Source organism: Mauremys mutica, chromosome 2 (genome assembly GCF_020497125.1).
Source record: "Mauremys mutica isolate MM-2020 ecotype Southern chromosome 2, ASM2049712v1, whole genome shotgun sequence".
Classification (NCBI taxonomy): Eukaryota; Metazoa; Chordata; order Testudines; family Geoemydidae; genus Mauremys; species Mauremys mutica.
This window is the reverse complement of record NC_059073.1, coordinates 179,473,710-179,496,507: the sequence shown is the minus strand read 5'-3', so window position 1 is coordinate 179,496,507 and position 22,798 is coordinate 179,473,710. Positions and strand designations below refer to the sequence as shown.

General features: G+C 37.9%; 1 protein-coding gene across 3 annotated transcripts in view; it reads left to right on the top strand.

The window, feature by feature from the left end:
- RECK (reversion inducing cysteine rich protein with kazal motifs) overlaps positions 1 to 22,798 on the top strand; it is a 127,038-nt gene that overhangs the window by 62,393 nt on the left and 41,847 nt on the right. For all 3 annotated transcript variants that reach the window (XM_045003569.1, XM_045003570.1, XM_045003571.1), the window contains 8 exons: positions 4,627 to 4,660; positions 6,400 to 6,597; positions 6,918 to 7,185; positions 9,878 to 10,057; positions 11,164 to 11,376; positions 15,024 to 15,160; positions 16,646 to 16,786; positions 20,650 to 20,838. In XM_045003569.1, coding sequence (XP_044859504.1) covers positions 4,627 to 4,660; positions 6,400 to 6,597; positions 6,918 to 7,185; positions 9,878 to 10,057; positions 11,164 to 11,376; positions 15,024 to 15,160; positions 16,646 to 16,786; positions 20,650 to 20,838 — 1,360 coding nt within the window. The remainder of the gene's footprint in view (positions 1 to 4,626; positions 4,661 to 6,399; positions 6,598 to 6,917; positions 7,186 to 9,877; positions 10,058 to 11,163; positions 11,377 to 15,023; positions 15,161 to 16,645; positions 16,787 to 20,649; positions 20,839 to 22,798) is intronic.

Below are 22,798 nucleotides of genomic sequence, written 5' to 3'. Positions count from 1 at the left end.
GTTCTGCTCCTTTCGCTGCTGTGGTTCCGGAGAATCCTGTGGTTCAGAAGTCTCCGGTGCAGCAGGAGGAGGACAGAGACCCACCCCCAGGTAACGTGGGATGGATCATGGGGAGGGGCTGGGGAGAATGCGGGGCCCTGGGCTGGGGGCGGGAAGGGGTCTGTGAGTTACTGCTGTGTACTTGGAAGTAAATATTAAAACAGTAATAGTACTAAAGATTTTTAGGGGAATAGTGGAAAAAATGAAGATAAAATTGGATGCCTTTTTGGGGTAATGATACTGACCTTTGTAAAGACCTTTGTAAAGATATCTACTGATGAGAAGCGGTGTAAGAAGAGCTGGGTGGTGGTGATATTAATCATTATTTTTTGTTTGTGGACCATTATGCTGAGCAGATAGTCTTTTGAATTTCTGTGTGGTTAAGATATGTTGTTTTAATGGTTTTTAATAATTGTATACTTTATTGGTGTCGTGAGTTCTTGAGACCTCAATTATCAGCCATTCTATGGATAAGAAGTCATCAATAATGACAACTTGTAGCTAGAATGGCTGATAATTGAGGTCTCAAGAACTCATGAACTTGAATTCATTATAGTAACACTTTCTGGTTTTTTTTCTATACAATAAATACATTTTCTACCACTAACAGAAGAAGTGGTCTGTCTAGTTATAAAATGTAATGTTAGAACTGTCTTCCTTAATTAACAGCCAGAGGCGAGATTCTATCTCCTTGAGGCTGAAAGTTGATTGTCAGATAATTATCAGTTTTATTAGAATGTAGAAAACAGCATTTTGATACCCAGATCAATGTGATGACTGCACCAAGGAGAGAGAAGGTCTAGACTTGCAGTTCAGGCATCAACATAAAATAAACCCTTATGTCAGGCAGGATTCAAACAGAAACAAGAATGCTTGAGCGTCTTGTAACTCATACTCAATAGGGGTAAATTTCCTGCAGCTCTCAGTTCAGTAAGGAACTCATTTATCTTTTTCTGGCTCCCAGTAGAACTATACAGTCCTTTTCCTACTGAGTTTATATCCCTGCTCTCTGATGATAAAACTTCCTGATAGCAATTAGCCTTACATGTCAGTGACAGTTTCTTGAGAAGAGTGCTGATAGGTTTCAGTGGTAGCACCTCTCTCTCCTCTGGTTTCCTGAACCAGGATCTTACTGTTGGTTTGATAGGTCTCATGCAGGGTATAGCTACCTAGTGAGATGCATTCCCTCTTATGTAATCATGGCTGCACTTTGGGGAAGACCAATTTCTCATATTACTGTTGTTGTTTTTATGGCCTCCAAAATATACTAGATGCTGCATAACCATGTAGGAAGACACGACCCCTGCTCTGTAGAGTTTGCAATCTAAATAGACATACAAAGAGAAAACAAAACAACCCTCCCCCCCCAAAGACCAAAAGGTGTGGGATAGCTGTGGGAAAGTATGACAGAATGTGAAGATCATGCGGCTACTAATGAATGTCTTTAGCATGGGTGTGTTTTGGGGTTGAAATGGAAGAGGAGGTGGAACAAGAAAGGGAAAAAGGGAGCAGCATTAATGTTTTTCATTTTTCTTATCTAAAATAGTCTTACATATAGAACATCCATTTTACAATATCTTCCCGAGAAAAGAAAAAAATGGGAACTTTATACTTGATTTCACAGGGAGCAAGATTGGGACATTAATGAAGGAAAATGGTCATCTGTTATGCGCCTGTATTTAATATGTCCACATTTGAATCAGCTGAAGCAAAATGTACAAATTTCATTTCTTAGCAGTTTATTCCTCCTTCCCCAGTTTATTTCTTCTCTTCCAAGTCTTTCATTGGGATCTATGTATTTTAGCCTGATAGCTCTTTATTTCCTATTTAAGAAAGCCGCTATACAGCATCTAGTTTTCATTGAAGGTTCTGCTTTTTAATCAGTTCTCCAAGAATTCAAGATTCTCCCATTCTTGGGATAAGTGCATTTTGTGTATATGAACTCAGAGCCTTCTAGAAAGCAGCATTTGTTGGGTCAGTATCCTTCCCCAACTTCTGGAGGTGTAAAAGGCAGGGTGACCTCAAACAATCTTTCCCTGTACCTTTTAACTGTTGAAGGCCCAAATTCTCTGCAGGTATAACTCCACTGACTTCATAACATCCTTATTTTATAAAACCAAATTCTGGTCCAATTTAGACTTTACAGTGTATCTAGTTTAGTTAATAAAATTTATCATTTAAAGCTCTTCTGATCTTCTCAGTCAAGACTGTTTTGGCCATCAGAAGCCATCAAAGTAACTTAGTTGGTTATAGTGATATTGCAGCAGCAGAGGTTTGCGCACTCACCTAGATACATTCTTTATCACTATTTTTTCCCTTTTTTGCGTGCTTTTTTTCCTTTAAATAGTATAGTAAGTCAGTTCTATAATATGTGTTTGGGTTTTTTGTCTTTTTAATTTCTGGGCCTATGCTATGGCAGTTCCTTCTTAGGCTGCTTCCCTTTTCCCAGAGTCCGTCTTCCTGTTTGGGTGATTTTTTTCCCCCATGGGTATAGATCTAGAGGACATGATCTTGGCGTTGTTTATTTACTATGTTAAATAATCATTTTTTCCTCTCTTAGTTTGCTGAGGCATAAAGAGACAAGGCTTGTCTTAAAGCTTCTGCTGAGCAAAAATCTAGATCAATAAGATCAGGTGAAGAGTTTTAATGAAATTTGTAATTAACCAAATTAGAAACACTGAATTCAGATTTGGTCCAGTATTTAGGTTTTATAAAAATAAGATTCAAAACACCGATAATAAAATTGTTTCCAGTTAAAATATTCTAACAGAAAAAGGGATTTTTAAACAAACATTTTCTTGCAGCATTTTTGTCCATACATTGTTACATTGGTGTTACAGTATGAGAGTCAGAAATGAAAAATGAATAGATTAATTTTGGTTTGACTTTTCACTGAGAGCAGTGCCAAAAGAAAATAAGCTCAATAATGAAAAATAAATAAGATTTGCAAAAAATATTTCATTTCTATTGAGCTAAGGTGGACAAAGGTCACTTTAAAAAATACTTGTTGGCATTAAGCTTTTATTTCAAAGAAAATCTGCTGGCAAAAGCACATGCTTTTATTATTGTGTTGGCATACATGTTCATTAATATACGAGTATAACAAATCAGATACTCAGAACTTTGCCTCCATGTGACAAAAAATTAGCCAAACGTTTTACATTTAGGAGTAAATTCAGTGAGGGTTTTTTTTGTGGGAACATAGGAATATGGGAATTGAAGTCACCTCACAGTTAACTGTGTCTACGTCCTGTTATTGCAGGCAACTCCATTTTATTATCCAGTTCCTAAATTTATCAAGATCAATTTTAAAACTAGGTAATTACACCCTACTGCTTAAGTAATATCAGCATCTAAATGTTCTGTACACACAGACTACTTATTCATGTCCATAAGAGCTGATTACTTATTCATGTCTGTAAACACAGGCTGAGGTGGCCAATATGGCTTACTGCTTTGAAGGCTGGCCTTGCAAATGAGGTCATGTGTTCCCCACTTGCTTATTGGGGATTAGAATACAAAATCTGCCTGCCACCTAGTTACTGGTTTTAACTAGTAAGACTTGTTGTTGTTGTTGTTGTCAAGTTTCTGCATGTCCATTTTGTATTTGCACACAAGACTTATCTTTCTCATTTTAGATGATAAAACACTTTCTTTGTATTCCACTGAACTTTTACAATATTTTCTAAAGTTTTTGGTGACAGTAATATTGTTGTTCTGAACCATAACTGTCATGTCACATTAACTTGTAAATTTTTTAAATTATTTTTCCTGCTCTTTGTACTTTCATTTGCCTCCAAAAGATAGGACTCACTGAGGGCCCTAGCCTTCCATGCATACTGATTCCTTATGCAGGCTAAACTCCCATGGATTTCTGTGGGAATTTAGACTGCAGGATTTGTCCCTAAATTAACAGTCATTAATATTGTGTTTGTATATCCTATTCCTTATCTTTTAGGTAGTTTATGAAGATCTTTCTGTCTAGGTCAGGGGTCGGCAACCTTTCAGAAGTGGTGTGCCAAGTCTTCATTTATTCACTCTGATTTAAGGTTTCGCGTGCCAGTAATACATTTTAACATTTTTAGAAGGTCTCTTTCTATAAGTCTATAATATATAACCAAACTATTGTTGTATGTAAAGTATATAAGGTTTTTAAAATATTTAAGAAGCTTAATTTAAAATTAAATTAAAATGCAGAGCCCCCAGACCGGTGGCCAGGACCTGTGCAGTGTGAGTGCCACTGAAAATCAGCTCGCGTGCCACCTTTGGCATGCGTGCCATAGGTTGCCTATCCCGATCTAGGTGATTAACCTTCCTATATGTTCCATTAAAATATGCAAAAAGAATTTGGAATGATACACGGTCTTTTAAATTATTTTTATTTACCTCATTTTTTAAGCAAATATGCCTGTTATCCATTATACACTTCTACTTGTGCTATTTAGATACACCTTAACAGTATAATGTTTCTTTAATGAATTCCATTTTGTTAAACAAATAATGTGTAATGTTAAGAAATTGCTGAACACTTTTATTTATATGTGAAATTCTTTGTTTTTTGGTAATTGTTTTTTGTTTTGTTTGCAGAATGCTCTTTTTAGTTGCATTAGCAGAAACGAGAGTAAGTATTCTCTATATAGTTAAATTTATTAATATTTATTTTTGTTCTTTTTTATTTTCCCTTTTGTATTCTCAGTATTTACACCCCAGCACCTGCAAGGGAGGGATGTGGGGGGGCGGGGGGTAGGAGGGAGCTCATGAGTGAAATAAATGGGAATATTCACATGAGTAAAGTTATATGCTTAAGTGTTTGCAGGAGCATGTGTGTATTTTTGTATATATAGTTAGTTTAGATGTGAATGTGTATATCTGTTTATCTTTATTTTTTGCTTTGTTTTTATTACTCAGGGCATTTGAACAGTTTCTTAGAAGTTCATCTGTTTCTGCTACTTTACTTCATTTTATGATTTAAAGTGAAAAATAAGTAACAGGCGTAGATGAAACTTTGATCAACAAAGTTACTGTCTTGCCACAAATGGATGGAGGGGAAGAAATGAAAAAAAGTTACACACATGGAATTCTCTCTTGATAAAACATTTTTCAGGAAGTGTCTGTGTGTATTTAATAATGTGGCAACAAATATTTTTATGTGAATGAGCCAGATTTATTCAATCTCTTGTTTTTTGAATTGGGGTGTAACCGTTTGTAACTTATGTTGAAATGTCCCCAATTAATATTAAGTTGTTAAAGATAAGAGTGCAGTAAAACCCAACTTGGAACCTAAAAACTAACATCTAGGTTGGTTACAGAAAAATTTATTTAGATCACTGATTAACACTTTGATCAAACCAACCTTATTTAAAAGGAAAATGATTAGTTAAACAAACAGGCATGCAATTATCTCTTAGACAATAGAACAATTATACTTACACTTTTTCATCTTTGAGTTTATGAATGGGTGATCAGTCCAGTGACTGAAGTACAGTTTTATATTCCTGGAACCTAATGGTATCCTTTTTTATGTTAATTGGAGCGCTCTTGCAATTTAGCAAAACTACTCCTTTTATAATCTGTTATAATACTAATTAACATTAAACTGCCCCGTAGCATAATTATAGTTTTGCCACCTTCTTATTGGCTCTTTACATACACATTATTTAAATTAACATCTGGGCTAAAGTCCTTCCCATACTATCAATACAGATAGCATTTTAATAAAACATCCACAATTCTTAAAAACAATAATTAAAAAGCTTGCTCAAGCTTGTTATAAACAAAGCACAACGGTAACATTACCTTGGGTCATGTTCTTGCAAACTTTTACTTTCCCATAATACTGTCTCTCCAATTTATCTCTAACTTTCTCACAATAACAACTTCCGTTTTCCAGACCCCTGTACGCTTAGGCCCCAAACCTAACTTCTGCTTATATCTTAACCTAAGTTATCCTAGAGGGTACAGGGGTCAGCTGCTCTCTTTTAGTCTTTAGTGTGTATATTCTAATTGTACTATAATACATGTATAGTTGTATTACAAATATGTAAAAGCAAAATAACTGAATCTAAAATCTGATTGTCACCAAAACTCTCTCAAGCCCAAGACTAGCTGTAACGATTTTTCCACCCTTAGTAAACCCAGAAAATATTGGCCCCTTTACCAGCCTGCAGACCCACACAATTTCCATGTGTCTGATAATTATTTTAGTAGAGTTTGCAAAAACGGGGTCCTTCTTTAGAATAGTAAGTAGTATGAATGTCATTCTAAGTCTTTAAGTGAATTTATTGGTGGAGTATGTATGTTCTTTTTCTATGTATTTGTTTCTGTGCACAGGAACACAGTTATTTTTTCTTGTGTTTCCAGTGGGATCAGTTTGTTGCAGTTATGCAGGACATCATACAAACTGCCGGGAATATTGTCAAGCAATTTTTCGGACAGACTCTTCTCCTGGTCCTTCACAAATAAAAGCAGTTGAAAGTTACTGTGCCTCTATTAGCCCTCAGTTAATACACTGCGTGAACAACTACACACAGTCATATCCAATGAGAAACCCTACAGATAGTAAGTAAAACATTATAAAATGTTTTATAACATTAAAAAAAAATTGAAATGAAATATATAATATATTGTTAGATTTTGAGGTGAGTGTTATTAATTGTTATTATCTATTAATGCCATAGATCACTCTCTGCTTTTCTTCAGAGGGCTCAGTCTGCTAGTATTTAAAACTAAAGAAGCATCTGCTTGCCATTGTTGATTTTATTTCAAATGTTTAATCAACACGTCTTAATGTAAAGCACCATGGTGTAGAATACATTTGTTATTGTCATTAGATAGCTGCCAACTGATAGATGACCATTTTTATTCTTTTGAATATTTAGGTTTGTATTGCTGTGACAGAGCAGAAGATTATACCTGCCAAAGTGCTTGTAAAAAGATTCTGATGTCAAAGAAAACAGAACTTGAAATTGTTGATGGACTGATAGAAGGATGTAAAACAATGCCTCTGCCTCAAGATCCACTCTGGCAGTGTTTTCTTGAGAGTTCAAGGTCTGTTCACCCTGGCGTCACTGTGCATCCTCCTCCTTCAACAGGCCTTGATGGGGCTAAATTGCATTGCTGTTCTAAAGCAAACACTTCCACATGTAGGTGAGTAGCCTTTTTTGGTACCCCTCCCTCGTTATAAGCAATTAATAGTGAAAATGCTCCAGAAGCTTCCTAGGTGACAGATATTCTCATTCAAGTTTCAAATTGGGGTGGTTTGTAGAAGTTCAGCAAATTGGCTCCTCCATGATGTCAGTCATTTTGTGCTCCAGTCTTAACTTTCATGAAACAATATCTTTCAGGCTAGAGCTATTCCTTTTATCTCAGGTGAGTACCAAGCAAATTTAGGAGAAACACCCAATAAATATGCTGTATCCATTGTTGCTGAGTGGAGTGGCAGATACTGGGGCAGGATGAAGTGGGGCATTTAGTTGCTGATAAGAATTAATGGGGGAAGAATAGCTTCAACTACATATATTTTTCCAATTTGACCCATCACAAATAATGCTTGAAAAACTTGCCAATATGGCCTTTACCAGCGAAAGCTGTGTAGTGATTCTGAATTAGAACTGAGCGAACAGTTCACAACATATAATTTATTCTAACAGTATGAGTTTTTTTCTGGTCTCATATGTCCATGCACCATTTAATGCTTGAATAATTAATTTGTAATTATTAAAATGATTCGTGAATTGAATCGGTTAAACATAACTGTTGAGTAGTTTGTGACATAAGTTACCTAAATTATTGTACAAATTATGTAGTAATTTATAATAATCCAAGTTTACCCCATGTTGGAGAGCTAAATCATCCAGTGAGATTACAGAAACAATACTATGTAACCTAAGCAACTGTCAGTAGTGTCAGTTGTGAATTTTACAATCATTAACAATTTGAAATTCACTTGTGGCAAATATTCAAGCTAAACAATGTGTTTTGCAAACATTTGCCATAATAAAGTTTAAATGTGTTAATGTCCTCAGAAAGCAGACCCCAAATGGTTGCAGTAAAATGAAAATTCACTTTTGAATTCAATGTATATTTTGAGATTTTTTTTGTCTACTTGCTTGGATCTTCTATAAATGTTCCATTCAGTTTTCCCTTTGTATTTGATTCTCAGCTGTTATTTATTAAATTTGGTTAAAACTGTAGGTATAGCAGGTCAAGGTTTCAATAATAAGCCACTATTTCTTTCAAAATTAAACGTTTGTCTGCAAAGCCACTTAATTTACTGTGTAAAATCTAAGCTCAGCAAGAGATTGGGTTTTTTTGGAATTCATATGATTCAGAAACACCTTCAGTGCTATAAGTGAATTTAGTCTGAATGTTTTCGCTTTATTTTAACATGCGTTTGGGAGAAGACTCAAATACGTGAAAGATACTATGCCAATGGCTAATTTTATGATTTTTCATTAGGCTTTCAGGCTATGATAATGTTAAAAGAACATTATTAAGGTTGCAGAGTCAAGCAGTCAAAAGTTAGGAAATGTCAGAAATAAGGTTGCTTGTACAACCTTAGTTTTGTATGTAAGAGGATGCTCTGTGGGGATGGTGAATGCATAGTCTGTTCCACACTAGAAATGTAAAAAAACTTGAGCATGTTCTGTCAGCAATTTTAGCTGATAAAACTGAAGAAATCTATTGAGCATGTACAAACTGTAATTTTTTTTCAATGGCTTATAACTAGGCAAAATTTGGGTGAATTTTCACAGAGATGGCAAAATAAATAACCCTGATAGAAAGGTCACCTACTTAAATTTGGCTTAGTCCTTGTGCCTGCATGCTTTGGAGCTAGAGCTGTTCACAAAAAAGTCACCAGAGTTTAACATGAGTAAAACAATGTGTTCTCCCCTGCCCCAAATCTCATTCTCTGAACAGCTAAACTGTTTTGACTGAAAATTTTTGAAAAAAATTCTGCCTGAGGGAGACATAAAATATATGTAAAATTTCATCCCAAATGGGTATGTTTGGCAAAGTTTTATAAGCAACTGAAAACAGGATCTTATAATGGGAGGTATGTCCTGGAATTATGCAATGCTGCTTCTCCTCCAAGATAGAACAATACAGTGCAGAACAATCAATATCGTATCCCTTCTGTTGTTTACTTAGTTTGATGTTAAATTCTCAATTTATTTTAGTCTGCCTTCAGTTTTTCAATACGCTGCAGATTTTTATATTTCAATGTGGTCATCTGGGAGGGAAAGCTGGATGTCTTGACAGTTGGATAAGGGACAACTGGAGTGTTTGCCACCCAGGATGTGTGTAAAGTGGTGTGGGTATTTTTGGACCATGAAAACAGCTGAACTCCTCAAGCTTTGGGTACTGGGGGAAGACAGACATCTTCTCTTGCTCCCCATTTTGGACACGAGTGTATATAACCTGAAATTGAGGGATGGGGTTAGAAATTTTCCCCTCCTTATTGCCATCTGAGTTATCACCCACAGAAATGGGTGGAGCGATTCTCACCTCAGAGTTACTGTTTCAGGCTCTCCGCAAACTTCAGTAGGTATCTTTGCATTGGTTGTACCCACTTCACATTTTGACATTTTCTTCACAAGCATCACAGCTAGAGTGTTACTTGGCTTTTTAAATGAAAGCTCCTCACTCTGGAGAACACTTGAATGGTCTGTCTGCAGCCACATATGGGGCCCGATCCTGAAAACTGTCTGGATGTCAAAAACCAAAAACTTCAGTGAGAATTTTGAAGGATGTGGGCTTTCATGATGAGGACCTGTAGTTTCTTTTTGTATGGTACAAGACTTCTGAAAAATTGTTTTTATTTTAATTTGTTTTTCAGGGAGTTGTGCACTAAACTTTATAGCACAAGCTGGGGCAATACACAGAGTTGGCAAGAATTTGATCGCATTTGTGAGTACAGCCCAGTTGAAGTTTCCATGTTGACCTGTTTAGCAGACGTACGAGAACCTTGTCAACTGGGCTGTAGAAATCTCACTTACTGCACTAATTTTAATAACAGGTAGGAGAAATGTATTAAATATTTCATAAAGCAATTCCTGTGTGTTGAGTAAATTTTTTTTCAGATTTATATGCTTCATGTTATAGAGTTTTTCCCCAAAGATTGTTTTGTAATCAGAATGACTTTTTTATTTAATTATTCAAGTAAAATCTTTTTAGAAAGGTTCTTGAGAAACAGTGTTTAATTTTGAAACACAAAGCACACTTCAGAAAGACATATTCATTGCTATCATGATGCGGCTGATTGGAATAAAAGTTTGTGTATAGTAAAATCTTGCTACTTGTTAGTAAAATGTTTCCCCAACTGTTCATTGTACAGACAAATAGACATTGCTTGCTCGTTGTTGTTTTGTTTTAGATATGTATCTAGTTCTAGATACGTATGTTTCTACACATAAGAATACAGTTTCCACAAATGTTCTTAAAATTCATTGCTCTGCCGTTTAGGAAACAAAACCTGGACCTTTTTTAAAAGCAAAAAAAACTGGGTTATCTTAAATACTATATACCATATATTGCAAAATGTAGCCAAAATACATAGTGTTTCATATTACATTTTAAAATTTTCCTGAGAGAGCACTAGAATGTCTCATAACGATCTGTTCTTTTTCAGAATTCTTATTCTTTCAGAAATATAAAAATCAGAGTTGTATTCAGGGAGCTTTTTAAAAAAACTGAATTTTCCCAGCGCATTGTGGTGGTGGTGAATGTGCTCTGAAAGAATACAAATGTATTCATTTTTAACTATCCCCTATTTAGTTATATAATATATGTAAAAATAAGGTACAGGATCACTAATGAATACATCAACAATTTTAAATGTATATATGAAAGTCTGTCACTGAGTTAGATCCCTCCAACTTTGTCTAGGAATTACAGATGATATAGACACAACAGGTGAAATCCTTTGAACACTTTATTTTCTCATTTTTATTACTTTTAAGGTAGCTTCTTGAAATAATTTTTAAAAATCATTTCCTTTCAGATGTTCACAATTGTCTTTTATACCGCTATGACACATAGCATAGGGTTGTAGAATTTGTTGTATAAAGTAAATTTATTTTTTCCCTGCTGTATAAAGATGCTATATTAACTTTTTCCTTTAAGACCAACAGAACTTTTTAGAAGCTGCAATGCTCAGTCAGACCAAGGAGCCATGAATGACATGAAGCTTTGGGAGAAAGGAAGTATTAAGATGCCATTTATAAACATTCCTGTTCTTGACATTAAAAAATGCCAACCAGAAACGTGGAAGGCAATTGCTTGCTCACTGCAGATTAAACCTTGTCATAGTAAATCTAGAGGAAGTATTATCTGCAAGTAAGTACATTCATAAGTCTTTTTAACTTCAGTAGTTTTTCAGTTTACATATAAACCAAAACCACAATCTACTATAGTACTGGGTTTCGCTTGGGTTAGAAAAGGCAAATACAGAAGGAATGTGATATTGAATAGTTGATGTACTTCCAGTAAAGTCAATGGGAGTTGAAAGTCCTAAACTCTTACCTGAATAGAGTGTAGAGAAGAATCTCTCCGTGTTTCTATTATAAAGGTCATTTTTCAGGTTTTTACATCCTGCTTTACATATATAAATATACAGGACAGAGGTCGGAAGGATAAACAGTGGTGCAGAAGAGACTTGTCCGAGGTCACAGCATATCAGTGTAACAGTTGGAGAGGACCCACGTCTTCTGATTCCCAGGAAAGTGTTCTTTCCACTAGACCATTCTTCCTCTCCTAGGCAGACTAAATTATATATATTATATATAAAACCATTTCTCTGCAAGACTACTGCCTGTCTGTTTTTTCTTGATCCCTGCAGTGCTTGAATTGGGGGACAGTGGAAACTCTTCATCTCCTACCTGAGTTGCATTCAGTACAGATGTTCTTTCTTTCTTTTAGTGATGTGATCATCCTCTTTCCCCTTTCCTGGTGTGGGGGTTTGCAGTCAAATGTAGGACAAGTAACAAAACATAATTTACTAACTTTCAAATTGTTTTTTCCCCCATTCTTTCATTTGATTCTCGGTCTCCTTTCATCTCCTACTTCCATTCTTTTAAATACATAACATTTTCTTCCTCTTTTTTTTCCCATTGTTTTCTTTCCCCTTTTATTGTTTTACTGTCCTTTTTATTTTCTGTCCCCATGCTTTCTCTCCACCATAATCTTTTTTCTCTGTCATTAGCTTCCTTATTTCCCCACATGTATTAATAATTTTTAAGTATTCTTAATCGCTCTTGAGGGAGCAGAGTTTGTATTTTCCGGCTGGTATTGGCTTCTGACTGCAGCCAATGCTCTGTGGATGCTTTCTGGGTGGTATCACAATTCCCACACAAATGGTGCTGGATGAGTTGTATTGTCCTAGTTCTCACCCTTTCCAATCATTAGGTGTGAAAGTGAGGTGTGGGCCACATCAATAGTAAAGGGGGGAAAAACCACCGCCTCTGACAGAAACTGCAAAGGAAGACACGGGCATTCTTTTTGAGCTCCACATGCATGCTAAGTATGTTGGGGGTTGTGACACTCTCCGCAGAGCACCCAGAACCATAAGCCATTGTGTTACCTCACTGCAGCAGCAAGAGTGAGTTTAAGACCCAGAAAAAACTATGTGTCAGCTCCTTGCCACACCAGTCTGTCCGCCTCACCAGCAAACCAGTGAACAGGTTCCTGAGTTTCCCAGGACAGCTCTGTGCTGTGTCCAGTCCCTCTTACTGAACACTTACAGAAATTAAGTTTTCTGCCCCCAAGGAGACAGTGCACATGCCCGCCTGTTGGTTTAGCTGAGGACTTGCACTTTACTTCATTATAACAGCACTGAGATGATTTATAGTAAAACTAAGAATAAATGTATTAATAAAGAACGTAGATTTAAGTGATACTAAGCAAGAGAAAAGGAGACAGGTATGGATACAAACAAAACAAAATAAAGCACTTTCTAGTGTTGAAGCTGTAGCTTGCTAAAGTTACAGCTTCAACTTGGATTAAACAGCTTTCTTGCTTACTTCAAGCTACTGGCATCATCAGCCGTTGGGAAGGAGAATCCAGCGGTCATAGAATGAGAGGATGCTGGCTCTTTGTCCTCTAAGTGATGGATAACTAGAACGTCTTTTTCCTCCCCTTGTATTTTCTAAAGTCTATAGTCTTTGTATAAAGAGTCAATACTTCCTGGGTTTCAGAGTCTGGTGTTTCCCCTGGTGTGCTCACCCAGGTGTTTCCTCCAGCTCTTGTTAGCCTGATTGCTTTTTTTCTTGTATGTAAATGTACTTTCTTTGTCCACTGCCTGTAATGAAGCCAGGCAGAAGGTAAATCCACACTCTTCTTCAAGTGATTGCACATGTGCACAGTTGTCAGTTTTTACCCGTAGCAATACCCATTGGTGGCCTGAGTGCCCTCTGCTGTCTCATGCACATTGCACAGACATAGAAGGCCAACGTACCCCAGGCCTGCTTAGCTCCTTCCTACTGCCTGTGATAGTTGTTAGATTTCCCTGTCCTTCTGCAAGTTTTTTCTCAATACCTTTTTATAGTACCCATGTTTAATTTAGTTTAGTTAGTAAAATAAAAATAAAAAAGTTGTTGTGTGGTTCTGGCACCCAGTTTGGATACCAGTCCCAGTACTGGAGATATGCTGCGCTCTCTGAGTTTCAAGGTTTGCTGCTCCTGTGGTAAGGCTATGCCTGATAGTGACCCTCACCCCACTTACCTTATTTGCTTGGGGGAGGCTCATGTAAGGCTAGTGTGGCATTTGTAACAACTTTAAGCCCTGTTGAAAAAAGACAGGGAAGCCAAGCTAAAATATCTGCTGATGGACTTTGTGCTGAGGCCTCCATCTGAGCCCTCTACCTTGTCCAATTATCAAGGATCTCTTCATCTCTCAGTGGCGCATTTCTGGCATTACGAGTTCCAAGAAGCAGATCAGTATCACTGGTTCTGAAGAAGAGGCATTGGAAATCGAACTCAGTATTAGTCATCAAAAGACTCGAAGAGGATGAGCTCTTCTAAAGACTCTAGGGTGCATGCAAAGAGGAGGCACTCCTCAGAGCACACTTCTAAACAACAGAGTTCATTGACTGCAAAGCACAGTGCGGCCCTGTCAAGACCAGCTTCAGAAGCACCTTCATCAGCAGCTTCTCACACACGGTAACCATAGTTACTAACCTTTCCGTAACTGTTGTTGTGCAACACATCTTGAAGATGTCCATTTCATGACCTGCTCTCTTTCCCCTCTCTATTGGATTTGTTCTGGTAGGAAAGAACTGAGGGGGGCCTGAGGTAGCTCAGCCCTTTATGCCTATGTGATGTGTGTGAGACAACAGAGATTGTTTGTTTGGGCGGCCCTGATGGTACTGCTAGGGGTAAAAAGTTTCTGACAACTGTTCACTGGAGCACACAAACACCTAAAGTGGGAGGGCATGTGCAACACATCTCGAAGAACAACAGTTATGGAAAATTAGTAACTGTTTGTTTTTCCTTTGTGTTAAGGCAACCTTGTTTATCCACTGCCTCCAAAACATATTTTAGGAAACATTTCCAGCACATAGACATAACTTTTCATACAGAAACCGTACATACATCACACAATGTTATTCATGACCAGCATGTGACCAGTTCTTATATATCTTACAAGACTGTTTGCCTAAATATCCTGACGGTATGTGCGCCCTTTGCCAGCTGGCATAAAGGGGCTTTTAAGGTCCCAGAGGTTTTTGTTGGTTTTCTTGTTGTCTTTGCTTTGGCACAGTTACAAAACAAACTGTCCAAACCCAGGGTGAAAAAACCTGCAGTTTCAGCAATAAGTTTCTATAATTCCTATCTTCATACCATAAATGTATACCTCTCTGTATGTTTGTGAGCGATGAGTGGTATAAATGATTGGGGGAAAATTATTCTTTTTATTCTTCTTTTTAAAAAAAAAAATTTCCCTCCAGTATTGTGTTCATTGTGTATAATTATTTATTTTCTCTGAAGATCAGATTGTGTGGAAATTCTCAAGAAATGTGGAGACCAAAATAAATTTCCTGAGGGCCACACAGCTGAAAGCATTTGTGAACTTCTATCTCCAACAGATGACTTTGAGAACTGTATCCCTTTGGATACATACCTAAGTAAGTACCAAAATATCTGTACAACAGAGTTGGAATGCAAGATGCTTTTGAATTCTAAAAATTGATATTTCATTTTTAAAATGGAATCACATGAAATTATTCAGCTGAAAGTATTTCATCTAATATATTGGACCAGAACCCCAGCATGGCTTCACTTCTGCAGCTTCAATTGATGTATATTAATTTATATTAGCTGAAAATCTGGCCCATTGAATCTTAACGTTCTTCAAAATAATGCCTTTTTTAATAAGGTTAACTAGCCTGTGTATCAGAAAGAACCCCATCACACCCCAGAGTATTGAGAAACAAGACGACAATCCAACATTACCCCCACATTTCCTTACACAACAAAAGACATCTGTCGCAGTTTTAGGGTAACTGCATCTGCATTTCTCCCTCCTTTCTCCACTGTAGAACTCAGGCCTTCAGCTGTTCCACTACCATCTGAGCAGAGATTTGAGGCTGCACAGCCCCCTGCCATATACTGTGATATCCCCAGCAAGCCAGTCTGCCAAACAGCCAGTACTTCTGCTGTGCTTTCTCTCTCAGGGCTATAGCCAGTGAGTGCCAGCAATTTCAAGTTATTACACAGCTCATTCTCAGCAGAGTATATTTATTGGGGTAAAAGGACAGAGAGAAAGCATACATAAAACTATTCATGGATTTACATGCTTACTAAATATACCAGAAATTGTACACAAGGCCCTGGTAGGCCAAAGTCTTTTTACACACACACACCTGTGAGTACTTTACGGCTCGTACTGTCTGGCCTATCTTAATTACAATGGGTTTTTTTTGTTTTTGTGCTTTAAACATAAAATACAATATGTGCATGTGAATGCAATATCTGTCCCAGCATCCTTCACAACATCCACGTCTCATCATTCCCAGAAGTGGTGTATTAAAGATTTTGAGATGCATGTTTCTGTATTTGAGTTACCTTTCCCATGTCTTTGTCTCTCCTTTCCCCTCACTTTCCTTTTTCTCTTTATGCAAGGAAGTCATTAATACAGAGTTGAGGGAAACTGAGTTGAATCTTAACAGTTCACCAGTGACACCAAATTGTCTTCAAGAAACTATGTATGTTTCCAATTCATCTTAAGGCTGTCCTTTAACAACCCTGCTGTTGCTGTCATAGGGTTTCTCTTGATTAGAGACTGCCAATCAATCCCAATTTTTGTTTTGTGTTGTAAACAAAACTTATTTGGGGAACAAGATTGATCAAACACATGGTTACTTGTGAGCAGAATTTGGGCCAGGGTTTTCAGGAGTGAAGTTCTTAATATGTTAACCCATTATAAGTAACCTCTCATTTCAAGCTTCTACATAAGCGTTCTCAACAGTGGAGAATGAAAGATTTCAAGGAATTGTATGTGGCAGAATAAAATTCAATGTTCAAAATAGGAAATGCCATGCTTTATTAGAAAAAATATCATGGACCTCATTATTTAAATCACGGCAGCTGATCTGTAATTACAATTTCAGGCCCAAGTTCTTTAGGTAACATTGTGGAGGAGGTTACACATCCATGTAATCCAAATCCGTGTGCTGCCAATCAGTTGTGTGAAGTAAATAGAAAAGGATGTCAGTCTGGAGAACCCTGTCTTCCTTATTTTTGTGTTCAAGGTAAGAGGTTTGGACTACTATTTACACTTTAGCTGTTAGTTAAACGTGAATGGTAGAAATTTTGCTAAACATTTTAAAATGTGCTGGTAATATTCCAAAAAAGGAAAAACTGTTTTAAGATTGCCATGGTTACTATTTTTTCCTCAACAAGGAGAGGGTTGTCTTTTCAACTTTTTCTTTTTTAGATCTCCCCAAGAATTTCTCATTTCCCTTTTTCATTTTTCTCCCATCCCTCAAAAGGAATTTTCTGTCCAATAGGAGATCTGAATGTTTATTTTATTTCAATTTAGAATAAATAAAAGTGCCTTTATTCAGCCTCTGAGCATCATGCCAATTATTTAAAATTGCAAAAACATAATGCAATACGAATCAACTCACCCCTTCAGCAAGCAGCAGCATACAATCAAATACTACTTCCCAGCCAGGTGAAACAAATGGACCCTGCAGTGAGTCCTGAAAGTCCTCAGATATCGGCTGTTTCAGACCAGGGTCTCGAGAACGTTCTAAGAGCCCTGGAAGTCCTTATGGCAAATGCCTGAGCAGTTGTCCTCTCTATAATATTGAGAGTGATCTAGCAACAATGCTTCCATTAACCGATCGATACTCTGACCTGTATTAGAGAAAGGTGGTATCTCAAGTAGGTTGGTCCTAGGCCATAGAAAGCTTAATAGGTCAAAAATAGCACCTTAAAGTCTTTCCAGAAACTCGCAGGTAAACAGTGCAGGTCCTAGAGCAGTGTCAGGTGTCATCTATAGAATGCCACCTGAGCTGCCTTTTGCAAATCATGAATTTGAGATGTAGCCTCACATCTAGGGTTCATTGCAATAGTTTAACTTTGAAGTGGCAAGGACATGGATGATAGTAGCAAAATACTCATTTAAAAGATACAGCCGTATCCATATATGGTAAAATGCCTTTTTGACTTCTGCTACCTGATTCTCTAACCAGACTCTCAAGTCATAAGCCCAGTCACACCATCAATCTTATGGACAGATATCCCCACCATTTCTTCCAGTTCCCTTTAAAGAAGCAGGATTCAACCTGTGGCCTGGAGGCCACTTGGACCCCTAAATTTTGTCCCTTGAAGGCAATTGTGTTAGGAAGAAATATTTTTATTTTATTGTGAATTGAAAATATGTGCCCTTGAGAGGAGACTGATTTAATTGAAGTTTTTGAATCAGATCCATTGCTACTGGGAATAAGCAGAGGTTATCACCTCCCCAGCTACATCCCAGCATTTCCCTCTCAGCCTCAGGAGCATCTCTGCTGAGAGTTGGGAGTGCTCTGAACAGCTGCTGTTACTTTACTCCTGCAGCTGCTCAGCAGTTTCCCTCACTGACCATCTGCTATATCACAAAGGAAGGAAGGGTAGCTTGCTGGCTGGCTGTTCCAAGACCTACATCCCTGCTGGGCTGTGGGAGCCCTGGAGAGAAAGAATGGATAGGTGCTCGAGTGGCTCTGCCTGAGCCTAGAGAACTACTTAAAAGTATTGATTGTGTCCCCATGACTTTTATTAAATAGTATGTTTGGCCCTGAGACTAAAAAAGATGGATTGCACTGCACTGGATTGCACTGGCCTGACTTTGTTACAAGAGAGAGAGTCAAAGTGGTTGATCTAGGCACAAACAAACCCATTGCTAATGGAGACAGAAACTGTATTTCAGAAGGTCCTTAGAAGATTGAAATGTGACTCTAACAGCTTCCTTGTGTTTTTAATAATTTTTTAATTAATTGACAATCCATGGGTTTAGTTTAGTAATTAATCAGTTGCTCTTATCTTACTTAAAACAAAAAAAAAACCCAAACCCAACATTAGTTCTTTGAGTTACTGTCCTTAGGGGTGCACCATGTAGATGCCCATACACCTTCCATTGAAGATTTGTTCAACAGGTCTGTGGGTCCATGCTTGCATCTTTCATTTCCATGTGCTCCAGAACAAGGATATATAAGGAGGGTCAGACTTACTGCCACTCACTTCCTTTTCAACCACCTGTGTTTAGAGACAGAGCTTTGCAGTGTCCACTAGCTTATTTTCTAGCTATTGGTACCTTATTTTATTTTAGTATTCCTTATTTTTCCCTGGGCACAAGTTTGCCAACTTTGGACTTGGATGCTGGCACCTATTCTACCACTGGTACCGACTCATCTGCCAGTACCAACTGCTCTGCCTCCTTTATTGGACATGGGATGATACGTCTTCAGAGTTGAATATCTCTATCCAGGATTTGACTACCTTTCCCTTACAGCCTCCGTCCCTTGTTATGTACCCTGACAAGAATACTCTGGGAATTAGTCATCATCCTCCCTGCCAATGTTGGCAGGAACATCCCTGGGGTCCCACCCCGTTTCCATATGCCTCGCCACATTGGCATTCTACCACATGGGCCCCCTTCACTGACCGGTTTTACAGGATGCCTTGATGTAAAAAGGCCTGCCAGAGGAGTCTTCAGGCCCAGAGTACCCCTTCCACAGCAAGCTCCACCTTCTCAGGGAGACTTTTTTTTTTCAGAGGATCAGGAGCCAATGGAGCCTCCTTCCAATAAATGATTGGTGTCCCCAGATGAAGCAATCCTGTCCCCTCCATCATCCTGCACTGATGACTTTAACGTTTTTTGGGATCTGATGAAGAGTGTGGCAGAGACACTACAAATTCCCCTTGAGAAGATTCAAGAGGCCCAGCATTCCCTACTGGATATTTTCCACACTCCATCTCATCTGCTCTATAGCAGACCCCTCAGACCACAGCGAGGTCTTGCTTACAGCTCCTGGGCCATATGGCAGCCTGCACATTTGTTATACCTCACTCCAGAGGCCTCCAAGTCTGGCTTGAACTGTTAACACATGCAACAGACACAGCCTGTCCAAAGGTGTCCATTCTCTAGAGAGTCCTCGACTCTCTCAGTTGCTGGAAGGACCACTGCAGGTTCAACTCTCCCTATATAACCTTGTTCTGGAGCATGAGAATGTATAGGGTACAGGTGTGGACACTACTGACGAAAAAATTCCAGGAAAAGGTGCACATGCATGCCATACACCTAGCATCGAGCACCCACAATGACAAAATATCTTGAACTCTTAACTACTGTAGAGGTAAGTAATCTCTTCTTTCCTGTTCCTTTCACTATCCCTTGTACCTCCTGGCTTTTAGTCCTCCTCCTCCTCCTTTTCCTTTCTCCATCTCACTGCTGCTTTTCTATCTCTTCCTCTTTCTTATTCTTTCTTTCCCTTAAAATAAAAAGGAATAAAAAAGTTAACATTTTCATAATGTGTTCTTGAGTGTTTTCAAAATGCACACAAGAATGGAAGCGAGGAAGAGGAAAGGAGGTCAGGAAAGAGAAACAACAGAGCTTAGCCGCCAGACTTTAGTACAAGTTAGGGGCTGGTGTATCTTGAAGAGTGTGGCATTTGTCATGTCCACTTATTCTGCCGCAGAATGATGGGAAACTGGGAGAGATGATTAGAGTGATGTGAAACTACACATTTTCTTTTTGCATTTGCATGCAAAAAGTAGTATTTCTGCATGTACTTAGGAATTTTATCTTGGGCAAATTCCTCACATTTCTGCCAGTTATCATTGATCCTGAAAATGAAAATGGTGAAATTCTTTCCCTAGAGCAATATTATGGATTGTACCAATGTCATTATTCACAGAGAACCATGTTTGGATGCAAAATGAAACTCCTCTGCCTCCAAAAACTGCTTTCCATTTTTGCAGAAATTTGAAGATGTATATTTTTTTCCACAAATCCCCAGAAGTGATTTTTCACCATCAGAATTTCTTCACACAAGAGTATTTATTATTCCTAAACATTTCTGAAATGTAATTAATTTTTATTGAGCTAATGTTTCTTTTGTGTGCATAGGTTGCAAGTTGGGAGAAGCTTCAGATTTTATTGTCCGCCAAGGTACACTTATTCAGGTTCCATCATCTGCAGGAGATGTTGGTTGCTTCAAAATTTGTACCTGTGGACAGAGTGGACTGTTAGAAAACTGTATGGAGATGCATTGTGTTGACCTCCAAAAGTCATGTATTGTTGGAGGACAAAGGAAAAGTAAGTACAGGATTAGACTCAGTTTCTACGAACTAAGAGCGTATTTTCTGGGAGGGCTTGAAGGCCCTGTCCCGTCAGCACTGGTTCATGTTCTCTGGCCTTTTCAGGTTCCCTGACAGTGTGAGTTATTTAAGGAGCCATGGTGCCAGTGGCTCTCCCTCCAGGGAGTACACTTGGAACTCCTCCGAATTGGGCGTGGCAATAGCGCAGAAGAGCATAAGTGAATTCTGCCTCTGGTGGGTCTTGACTTAGACAGGCTTACTCCACAGAGTTGGTGGGGGAATGCTGTGCAGAGAGAGCTTATTCCCCAGTCCCTACTCCTGCAGTGATACAATATCATGTGTTTGAGCAACATTCTGCATTAGGTGGTTTCATGAGATTTCTATAGAGAAAAATATTCTCTGCACAACATACAGTACATAAATGTTTCTTAAAAAGAGAGAACAAAAACCACACACTGTAGCAAGACATACATATTGATGATTTAATTGTTACCTAAAAGTGTGTAACTGCTTTTATGGAAGTTTTTTCTTTCAGTACTCTACTAGTATACTCTAAATAGTTCCATGGATTTCATTGTTTACAGTTAATGCATATATTAAGTATACCCTTGGTTTATCCATAGTTTACAAGTGCCTCTCTTTGGGTTTGGTTTAGAAACTTCATTAGAACTTAGCTGAATAAAATAATGCTATGGCTCAAGTTAGACTAAAGAAAACCTATTTGTAAAGCATTTGTCGTAGTTTCTCATGGAATGATGAAGATGAAATATTGATTTTGCTTTCATAAAGGCAGGAGTTGCTTATTCTAACATTCATTTTTTTCGGGTCTTTTTATTTAGAGTTTACAATGGGTTACTCACAGTAGTAACCATTATGGTCTGTAATAAATATTTGCAAGATCAGGTCCAATGTAGGAATTGATCTTCAGATAACTTTTACCATATGTGAAAAAATCTATATTAATGCAATGTTAATGTTGCAAATTTAAATAAATAAGTTGTTTTACAATCATTTAGATTCAACAGACTAACCACTCCTTAATCTAGTCTGCTTTCGTACTGTTGCCATTTCTGTAATGAAATATAGATAAATGTATTTACTAATTTTGGCTTATTTATTGTGAAGGGTTGCCATCTAGATTAAGGGATGATTAGTTTATTGAATCTTATGGAATGTCTGCACTGCGGTTGGACACTCACAACTGGCCCATGCTAGCTGACTTGGGCTCACAGAGCTTAGGCTGTGGGGCTGTTTTCTTTCTTTCCTTACTTCACAGGGTCCTAGAGCCCGGGGTCTACACCACAGTTAAACAGCTCCTTAGCCCAAGCCTCACGAGCCTGAGTCAGGTGGCATAGGTCAGCCACAGATTTTTAATTGCAGCATAGACATACCCTAAGTGACTGTGAAAGTAAAATACTGATCACCCTGCCTGAAACCAAATTGGGTCTTGGCAGCTGCAATATTAAGGACTCAGTCCTGAAAACTCTGAGGATAGGCCTTTATGTTTCTGTATATCCCTTTAAAGGGTCTGGCCCTAAGTTTCTCTATCCTGTTTTGCCAGTATGTCTCAGCAGTGATTGTAAACACTCATTGTTCCGTACTGCTACTGAGTAGACACAGCTGTCTGCAGCTAATAATGCCAGATTGTGATGTGTTGGGTTTTTTAAACTAGGACAGATGTACTCTGGGAGCTAGTTTAAGACCATAAATAACATTTGTAAATTATTGACTATGGGTTAGACTGAGATATTATTCTCGGCTCATAAAAAGGGCACACTGGGGAGGGAAGTGAGCAGTGCAAAGGATGCAGGCTCATAAATAAGGATCTAGCTCAGGATGTGATGGTCTGTTACTTCGCATTTTAAACAGACATTTTAATACTATTCAGGAAAAAAAAATCTATAATACAAAAGTTAGCAAACTTGCCTGTAGTTTACCTAAGCACAATTCAACAGAAA